General features: G+C 40.4%; 1 protein-coding gene across 2 annotated transcripts in view; it reads left to right on the top strand.

The window, feature by feature from the left end:
- Positions 1 to 10352, top strand: part of USP12 (ubiquitin specific peptidase 12) — a 121365-nt gene that overhangs the window by 72683 nt on the left and 38330 nt on the right. The window contains exons 1-2 of one of the 2 annotated variants that reach the window (XM_006163278.2): positions 2137 to 2270; positions 7072 to 7154. Coding sequence is in view for 1 of the 2 variants with exons in the window: in XM_006163276.2 (XP_006163338.1) it covers positions 2057 to 2270 (214 nt within the window). In the remaining variant the exon portion in view is untranslated. Of the gene's footprint in view, positions 1 to 2056; positions 2271 to 7071; positions 7155 to 10352 lie in introns of those variants that run through there. The other variant, XM_006163276.2, reaches the window with a different exon arrangement.

Raw genomic sequence — 10352 nt, 5'->3', positions numbered from 1 at the left:
AATTTGGAGATTCCTCAAAAATCTACAAATAGATCTACCATATGATCCAGGAATCCCACTCCTCGGTATCTACCCAAAGGACGGAAGAATTCTTCATTGGAAAAGTGCTTGCACATCGATGTTTATTGTGGCACTTTTCACGATTGCTAAGTCATGGAACCAACCCAAATGCCCCCGTATGGAGAAATGGATTGAAAAACTGTGGCACATATACTCTATGGAATACTACTCAGCCATAAAAACCAACAAAACCCTGGCTTTTGACAGAAAGTGGAAGAATATGGAAGATTTACTGCTGAGTTAGGCAAGCCAGGCTATGAAGGAGAGACATTGTATGTCCCCACTTAACATATACCAAATGTCTGCACTCTGTGACTGAAGCTGATTGACTAACGGTTGTACAAACACAAGAGATGGGTGTGAATGTCATATGAGGTGTATGTGGAGGAGGGGGGCCTAATGAAGGACATTTGGAGAAGGGATACAAAGGTAGAGCACCGACGGGATGGGGAAGTGTGGTGTTATTGATTGAAGACATTTTGATCAATGGGACTGGGGAGAAATATTCACGTATTGAAATGTTCACATTTTAAGCTAAACAATGCGATTTGAATGTATATACAAAAAATAATTTTAATAAAAGAAAAAAGAAAGTGAGAAATCACCCCCCCAGGGGGGATGGCCATTCTGCAGTCCCTTCTCCATTCTCCTCTCGGGATCTTGGGCCCGCATGCACACGCGCGCGGTGTGAGTTTAAGCTACCGAGTCTGGGACTTGAACCACAGTCGACTACATAGGAGCCCAGTGACATAGTCCTTATGCCTACTGCTGGTCCCCAGATTTCTCAATCTAATATTTCAGGAGATCTTGTTTATTGGTGAATATTTTTGTTTTTTTTATTTTAAAATTTTTATTTTGTATGCACCTAAGAACCTGATAGAAAAACCTAGGGACCAGCAGTTAGCGTCATGGCTATGTCGCTGGACTCCCATGTAGCCAGCCAGCTGCGGTTCGAGTCCCGGATCGGGTGGCTTAAAACTCACACCGGTTGCGTGTGCGTGTGTGCCCAAGATCCCGAGAGGAGAATGGAGGAGAAGGGATTGCGGTGTGGCCATCCCCCCTGGGGGGTGATTTCTCGCTTTCTGTCTCTCTCTCTCTGTCTGTCTGGGGAGTGCATGCGCCCTATAGCAAAAACCTCTCAAAAAAAAAAAAAAAGAAAAAAGAAAAACCTCACTTTCTTGTGTGTTTTTTTCTTTTTCTTTTCTTTCTTTCTTTTTTTTTTTTTTTGAATGCAAAAGAATTTGAAATCTGTCTTAGTCTGCTATTGTGTTGCTTATAGAAATGCCTGAGACTGGATGATTTGTAAAGAGTAAAGTTTATTTAACTCATGATTTCAGTGACTGGAGTCCAAAGACATGAGGCTGACATTAGGCGGGCTACAATGTGGCTGAGGACAGGACCTGAGCAGAGAGGCCATCTATAATTTCTTCCTGCTCTGATCTTTCTACTTTTATAAAGAACTCAATCATAGAAACCCCACCATAATTACCTTATTACACCCAAAAGTCAGACCCCGAGAAACCAAGAAGGATTTAAGTTTTTACCTAACACCATTTCAGTACAGCCAAGTCTTAGCATATGAATTTGTGAGGGTCGGGGTACGGGTAGGGAAGGAGGGAGGAGGGAAACAAACTATAACTCAAAAAAAAAAAAAAAGATAATAATGTGTAGCTTTTTCATCATCATACACATTTTCTATGAACTTTTTAAAGACCCTTTGTATAGTTCTTTAAATCAGTTTTTATGAAGGTCAGATTTATTATATACATTTTCCTTAAGTTTTAATGTGAAACTGATGTTTAGAATGTCCATGTGATGTTAAAATAGCTAATTTGTGGAATAATTATTTTCATGTGTCCAGATACTTTTTAATTTATGTGGATTGTAAATTCCCTGTCTTCTCTTTCTGGTCTCTCCACTATGCACAGAGAAATTCTTTCTCTTAAACATATGTTGCTTCAAATTTGGCTAATTTTTTTTTTTTTTTCTATTCTAGTTTGGGAATACCTGCTACTGCAATTCAGTTCTTCAAGCACTTTATTTTTGTCGTCCATTTCGGGAAAAAGTTCTAGCATACAAGAGTCAACCTAGGAAGAAGGAGAACCTTCTTACATGCTTAGCAGATCTCTTCCATAGCATAGCCACTCAGAAGAAAAAGGTTGGAGTGATACCGCCCAAGAAGTTCATAACAAGATTGCGGAAAGAGAATGGTAATTCTTCTATTTCCCAGTGTATTGCTGTGTGACAGAGAGGTTAAATATAGCATTCTGTAATTCAGATATTTATTGAGCATCTTCTTTAGCCTAATCAATGTTAGCCATTGAAGAAACAAAGATGATGTTCCTGTGTTTAGGGGAGGTACTGGTATAGTGGAGGGAGATAGTCCCTCATTAGTTACTGTGAGGTGTGATTAATGTTTGAAGTATGTTATTCAAAGATAATGCTAGGAAATGAGAAACCAGAATTTCTCTTTCTTGGCCTACTTGACTTTTCTATCAAGAATGAAGTTTTTCTCGGGACCAGTAGTTAGCGTAAGGGCTATGTTGCTGAACTCCCATGTAGTCAACCGCTGTTCAAGTTCCGGACCCAGTGGCTTAAACTCACAGCAGGCGCATGTGCATGCGTGCCCAAGATCCTGAGAGGAGAGTGGAGGAGAAAGGATTGTAGCGTGTTCATCTCCCCTGGGGGGTGTGATTTCTCGCTTTCTGTCTCATGCATGCGCCCTGTAGCAGAAACCTCTCCAAAAAAAAAAACAAAAAAGGAATGAAGTTTTTCTTGTACTTGATTGTGCGTTTGTTGCTTTCGTGGTGCTTTTATGTATGGTAACTCATTTGATCCTTTTAATACCTGACACAGAGAACATGAGGCTGAAGCCTCGTTGGGAGTCACACCCCAAGGAAAGGAAAAGAGCCAGAGGGAGAATTCAGACCTTCTGGTTTAGGATAGATAAATTCCAGTCGCTTTCTGTCTCATGCATGCGCCCTGTAGCAGAAAGTCATGACACATTTTTGCATAGAAAAATATGTCATGACTTTTCCGACAGCCTAACAATTAATAAGCCCCACCTCCCTTTTCTCTCCTGAAATATTTTTCATTTAATCTTCACAACAGTCTTTTTTCTTTTTTTTTTGGAGAGATTTTTGCTATAGGGCACGTGCACTCGCCAGACAGACAGAGAGAGAGACATAGAGATGGAAAGTGAGAAATCACCCCCTAGGGGGGATGGTCACACCGCAATCCCTTCTCTTCCATTCTCCTCTCGGGATCTTGGGCACGCACGCACATGCACCCGGCATGAGTTTTAAGCCACCGGGTCTGGGACGTGAACCGCGGTCAACTACATGGGAGTCCAGCGACATAGCCATCACGCTAACTGCTGGTTCCCACACAACAGTCTTATAAGTTAGACATTTTTACTTCAGTTGACATGAGGTTACTGAGGCTTGGAGAAGTTAATTTGTTCAGGGTCACCCAGAATCAGTAAGTAGCAAAGCCAGTGGGGCCAGCAGTTGGCAAGGTGGTTTAGGTACTGGACATGGCCAACCACTGCTTGAGTCCTGGACCTGGCAGCTTGCTTTCTCAGTTTCCCTTTCTCTCTCTCTGATCAAATTAAATAATAATAATAATAGCAAATAAAATTAGCTAAATATCAATAAATAAATTTTAAAAAGCCAAGTACAACCTGTTAGAATGTGGACTGAGCCATTCAGGTCTTGGTCTTTTTATCTGTATTTGTGTGGAAATTTAGAGGTTTTTGTCCTGGTAGGAAATTCATGTTTATGATAATTGAGCATACCAGGCTTTCCCAGTGATTTTATTAGTATTTTAGAAATGTTCAGCATCAGAAATATGTGGCTTACATAGAGCACATGTGAATTTCATTTTTGTTCAACAGTACATTTTTCTTGGTCTAATGTTTAACCTGTTGCATATGCTCTTTTTGTATTAGAATGACTTATTTTAATTTTATTTTTTCATTTATTTTAATTTAACAGAGAGAACGAGGGAAAGTGAGAAAGCAAGCCACCAGGCCCGGAACTCAAACCATGGTCAGCTATGTGGGATTTTCCAGTGCCTTAACTACCACGCCACCTGCTGGCCCCTGCATATGCTCTTTTTTTTTTTTTTTTTGGGGGTTTTTTTTCCCCCCTTAGGGGCGCCCCCCACCAGACACAGGGAGAGACATAGAGACAGAAAGCGAGAAATCACCCCCCCAAGGGGGATGGCCACGCCTCAATCCCTTCTCCTCCATTCTCCTTTCGGGATCTTGGGCACAAAGGCACACGCGCCCGGTGTGAGTTTTAAGCCACCGGATCCGGGCCGCGAACCGTGGTCGACTACGTGGGAGTCCAGCAGCATAGCCATTATGCTAACTGCTGGTTCCCGCCCTTGCATATGCTCTTTAAATGCACATTTTTTTTTCTTTTTTAGTTATATTGACTCTCATGCTGAACACAGTTCAAGTTACTATGTTTTGGAAGTCCTATACAATTACATATCAAGGGCTTTATATAATTGTCAAACCCAGTGTATTTTTACAGTGTTTATTCTTTGTTAATAGTACAATATTATTTTGAAAAAAATTTAAATTTAGGCAGAGTGAATTAATAGACCTTTAAAATAACTCCTTGAATGAGACAGTTTCCAGAATGAATATTAATTCCAAGCCCATCCTCTCATAAATTTTGTTTGATATTTCTGACCCTTTGAAATATTATTTCAAAAATAATATTTAATAGAAAACATTTTTACTGTTTGATGTTGCTGGCATTTATAAATTTAAAAAATAATTGTCAGCGACCAGGTGTGCTTACTAAAGAGAAAGAGACAGAGGGAGAGAAAGAAAGCATCTTCAGTAGGATGTGGTCACACTGCAGTCCCTTTTCCTCTATTTCTTCATCCTGCCAGGATTTGGGGTATGCATGCACACATGCCCAGTGTGTTCCTCAAGCTGCTGGGGCTGGGATTTCTTCAAGCTGTTGGGGCTGGGACTTGAACCATTTGGCTAGCCTTGTGGAATCCAGCTTCCTTAAACACTTAGCCATGGGGCTAGATTTGTAAATATGTTTCGAGATACATTTTTGGCTTTTGAATTTTCTCTTGAGAATTTTGTGTAAAGAGCATACACATCAAAGAAGACCTTAATATATTATCCATTGCTCTCCCAGATTTTGTTTATTTTAATCTCTGTTAAATATACCCATTTTATTATTTGCACTAACTTTCACTTTTGGCCAGTCTTTCTAAATCATTTTCCTTCCATACACTATAAAGCTCCTGTTTTATTCTCACTAGCTATTAGCCCTATATTGTTTTAACCATTATTGCTCTACATTACTAATCTTTTGATGTCTCTTGGAAAAAATCAGTTTTAATTTTTATTCATTTATGGATTTTTTATTTTGAAATAAATCAAGGGAAGAAGGACAAGACACCTCCTGCTCCTAGCCTTCTAGGTAGCCTTGATCATGGGTGCACCTCAGGCCAGCTGGGGCTCTGAACTGCTTTCGTAGTGTGAGTCCACTATTGCAGAATAGTACCCTACTCCTGCACCACTGCAGCAGGTCCTGCTTTTGGAATGTTAACTCACCTAATCACAGGGTGAGAGAAGTGTTCCACAGCACTCCTGTATACAGTGTGGCAACGCTAGCGCTACAACCGTGTTCACCTTTCATGATGGGATGCGTACGAGCTGGGCATTTGAGTTGATTGATTATTATCTGTTTCCTGTTGCGTGCCAGGCACTGTGTAGGCACAGGGGATATAGAAATTAGGCCGAAGGGGTCTGACACTCTCTGGGGAAGACAGATGATCAGCAGTCATGTGATATGGTGTGTCATTGCTGTAGAGAGGGAAAGGGAGCAGAGGAGGAAGAGAGTTGGTAGTTTATATGTAGGTGATTGAGGAAGGTCGCCGATAAGGTGACATTAGAACAGAGATTTGAAGTGAGCAATAAGCCATTTGAAGATCTGAAGCAAAATGTTACAAGCAGAAAGAACAGAAGTGTACAGTAGCCCTGAATGCTTGAAAGGTGGTAGAAAATCAGTAAAGCAAAGGTAGAATGAAGTAGGTAATGTTGGAGAGAAAGGCAGTGGCCTATAATTTGGGCTTTATTCTGAATGCTGTGGGAAGCCATTTGCAGGTTCTGAGCAGTGGGTGATAGGTTCTCATTTGCATTAGAAGATCTCTCTGGCTTCTGGGTGGGGCAGAGGTGGGAATGGCTGGCTTGGGCAGTCCAAGAGCAGAGGCAGGGAGACCAACCAGGAGGCTGCCCCAGTCCTCTAGGTAAGAATTGAAGGCGTCTGTCTGCTTAAAATGACTGCCTGTGGGCACTCTATTATTCACTTTGAAGAAACGCAGCACAGTTGAGTTGGCTCGAGTGAATGCTTTCCTGGACATTTAGGATCACTAGGGTGGGCTGGGGGCCATGTCAGCTAGCATCTATAGCTGTGTGCTCCAGTTCACTGGGAAGTGGGCATGGCTGAAGTTTTGGGCCAAGTCTACCTCTCTGTTCATTCATTCATTCATTCACTCATTCATTCACAAGATATCAAGCACATATGATAGGTGGCCAACACTGCTGTAAGCTCCATGGATATAGCAGTGAATGAGGTAGGAAAGGTCTTGTTTTCAGGGATCTGCATGTACATAGCTGTGCTTCAGGTGCTGTGGAGAGTTACAGAAACATGTATGTGTGTGTCCTTATGTTTTTAAATATTGGTCTTCCTCAAGTGAGGAAATACTGTTTGTTCACAAATAGCACCTAAAAAACAGATTTGAGTAGATAATTTTTCATATTTATTTCAATAAATTATTTTTCTCTAAAAGAGCATAAAAAGTATTTTGCACAAACGGGAATAGTTATTCCTGAATTAAGAAGAAAACATAACCTACTTGTAAGCAGAGATTTAGTTTTGATTTCTTTACATTAATGTTGCAGCTACATCAGGACTGTGACAACTTATAACCACACATTTATTTAATAATGAAATTATCTGTCTCTCTCACTAGACTGTCAGTTCCATGACGAAGGGAACCCATTTGTTTTTGCTCTCCATTGTATTCCCAGCACATAATCCAGTTCCTGGCACATAGTAGGTGCTTACTCAATATTTGTTGAATGAGTGACTGAATGAATGAATTTGTTTAACAGAGCAAGTTTGAACTCCCCTTTTCTTATTATTCTACTTAGTAGAGAAGAAAGCAAATCATAAAACTAGTTTTAAAAATTAATATAATGTAGTTCATAGGGGTTGCCCCAAGGGTATTCCATGATGTTGTTTTGATATTTATATGGATCCTACTTTTAAAACTATGGTGGCCGCTTTCAGGAACTACAAGATTCTGCCATATTCAGCATACTATATTTATAGAAGACAGACTGTAAGTTATTTTAGGAATATTTCTTTAGTTTTTGCTGAAGGGTGTGTGTGCTCACCAGAGAGAGAGACAGAGAGGGAGAGTGAGAAATTACCCTCTTGGGTGGGGGTGTGTGTGGGGGAGGATGGCCACACTGTAGTCCTTTTTCCTCCGTTCTCCTCTCGGGATTTTGAGCATGCACGCACATGTGGTTAGTGTGATTTTTAAGCTGCTGGGTCCAGGACTTGAACCTCTGAGTCAACCTCTGAGCTGTGGGATCCAGTGCTTTAACCTCCGCACTACCTGCTGGTTCAGGGATATTTCAGCAAAAGTTTAAACAGGATTTTCTGGTTTACTTTACATATTACTTATAGATATTCAAGTTGAAATATTTCTGTGAAGGTGAAGTTAATATTCTTAGTGTTAAAAGAGCATCCAAAAAAAGATGTAAATTCTTTAAAAAAAAACATATTTGCACATTTTTGCCTTGCAAAAAGGCATTATTTTGAAAATCATGCATATGTGCTAAAGTAATTTTTTAACAGGAAAAAGATTACTTTAGATTATGGCATTCAGCCAGCATGTAGCTATCCACTGTAGTGAATTAATAATCTCAGTCTTAACTAGGCCCTCAGCAGTGCTTATAAAATCTTTTACTAGTCCTTCTCTATTATTCTTTTTAAATTCTTTGTGAATTTCTCTTTTCATTTTCACTTTTTTGAAGCCCTCTACTCAGCTCTAGCATAATGACCTCTCAGTTATCTTAGTAGACTTCTGGAAGTGGATAGGCCATATTTCCAAACTTGTGAGTTTGATCTGGGTATGTGAGTGAGAGAGGAAGGCTCTGAGTTCTTAAGGGGCCCAGGTGCATGTAAGGAAGCTGCCCAGACACCGATGTGCCAAGGTTAGTAGAGCAGTCGGGATGGAGAGGAGAGTGAAACCAGGATCAGGCTATCATTGTGGGCAGGGGAGGTTGGCAAATGGCTTCAGAGAGAGGGAAGATCAAGGGTCATAGTATGGTTAGAACTTATGCCTTTTTGATTGAGGGTGTGCTTTGCTATTCAAGTGAGAGTGTAATGATGAAAAAGTGGCAGCAGGTAGCTAGAAAATACCAAAGGTTGAAGAGATGTTGAGCTATTTAGAAGGCAGTTCCTAGAAGGAGCAGCAGAAAAGTCGGGAACAAAGGGAAAAAAAAAAACCCAGGGATGAGGAAGGAAATGAGGTATAATAAGTGACTGAGGGAAGTAGAGGATAGGAGATTGGGCTTGAGGGCTGAAGTATTTACTGTTTTCTGAGATTTTGTTTAAGTTTATGTTACAGGGTACATGTGCTTGCCAGAGAGAGACAGATAGAGAAAGGAAAAGTAAAAAATCATCCCCCAGGGGTGATGGGCATGCCACAATCCCTTCTCCTCCATTCTCTTCTCAATATTTTAGGCACACATGCACACACCTCCCCAGTGTGTTTTCCTGGGTGCTGGATCTGGGACTTGAACCACTCATAGGGCCATATGGGATCCAGAGCCTTCTCTTCCACACTGTCTTCTGTGATGGAGGATTATTGCACTGAGGCAAGATTAAAGATAATTGACTTTAGTCATCTAGAGTGGTGAAATCATTTGAGGGTTCTAAGCATTACTTGTGTTGACCTTGGAATGATGGAGTGGACTGCAAGAGTCTTTGTAGTGCCTCAAGGTGTCACAGTGTTGAGGCAGCTGTGGTGACATCTGTTATGGGCAGAGAGTAGGGAAGGGTGTCACAGTGCCACCGATCTGCAGTCACTCAGAGGTAGAAATCAGTGGCTAATACAGTAGGCTTTCCTATTCGTGCTTTTGCTTTTATCCACACCCAATCATGGACCAAAATATTAAATTGAAAATTCTAGAAGTAACAGTTCATAAGTGTTGAATAACATTATATATATTGTTGTAATTGTTGTATTTTATTATTGTTGTTAATCTCTTATTATGCATAGTTTATAAATTAAACTTTGTCATAGGTGTATTTGTCCAGGGAAAAGCAGCATACGTAGGGGTCTATGTTACCTGTGGTTTCAGGTATCCACTGGAGGTTTTGTAATGTCTCCCTTGCAGATAAGTGGTGACTGCTATTTGCCAAATCAAACATGAATTAGATGTTAAATCTACATAAGCTAATGGAATAACTCTTAGAACTCTTAACTTTTGTTGTTCTTAAATAAGGAATTTCTTTAAGGCTAAACCTAGACCAAAGAAATACACGTGGCTCCACTTACATTCTTAATATTGCGTTGTATTTTATTATTTTTATTTATTATTTTTTTAAAGAGATTTTTCCTAAAGGGTGCATGCACTCTCCATAGAGGCAGAGAGAGAGAAAGTGAAAAATCACCCTCCTCAGGGAGGATGGCCATGCCACAATCCCTTTTCCTTCATTCTCTTCTCTGGATCCTGGGCACAAACATGCCCAGCGTGAATTTTAAGCCAATGGATCTGGGATTCGAAATGATTTTGACTATGTGGGAGTGATGTTACCATTACACCATCTCCAGATCCCCTTATTTGATTTTTTAAAAAGAATAATTTTATTATTATTTTTAAGAATTATTTTATGTAATTTTGTTTATTATTATTATTTTTTAATTTGACCAAAGAGATGAAAAGTGAGAAAGCAAGCCACCAGGTCCGGCACTCAAACTGCGGTTGGCCATGTAGGAGTCCAGCCCCTTAACTACCATGCCGTCTGCCAGCCCCTATTATTATTTTTAAATTTGCTGTAGGGCATATGTGCTTAGCAGAGAGAGAGAGAGAGAGAGAGAGAGCGAGCAAGCCACCAGGTCCAGGATTGAAACCACAGTTGGCCATGTGGGAGTCCGGTGCCTTATCCATCACACCACCTGCTGGCCCCACACATTGTATTTTAATTAAGATCCAAATTTGTGGAATGGATTTGAAT

The sequence above is a fragment of the Tupaia chinensis genome, unplaced genomic scaffold (assembly GCF_000334495.1).
Source record: "Tupaia chinensis unplaced genomic scaffold, TupChi_1.0 Scaffold141887_1, whole genome shotgun sequence".
Taxonomy (NCBI): domain Eukaryota; kingdom Metazoa; phylum Chordata; class Mammalia; order Scandentia; family Tupaiidae; genus Tupaia; species Tupaia belangeri.
Note: the sequence above shows the minus strand (reverse complement) of the source record. Positions and strands in the feature narration are given on the sequence as shown.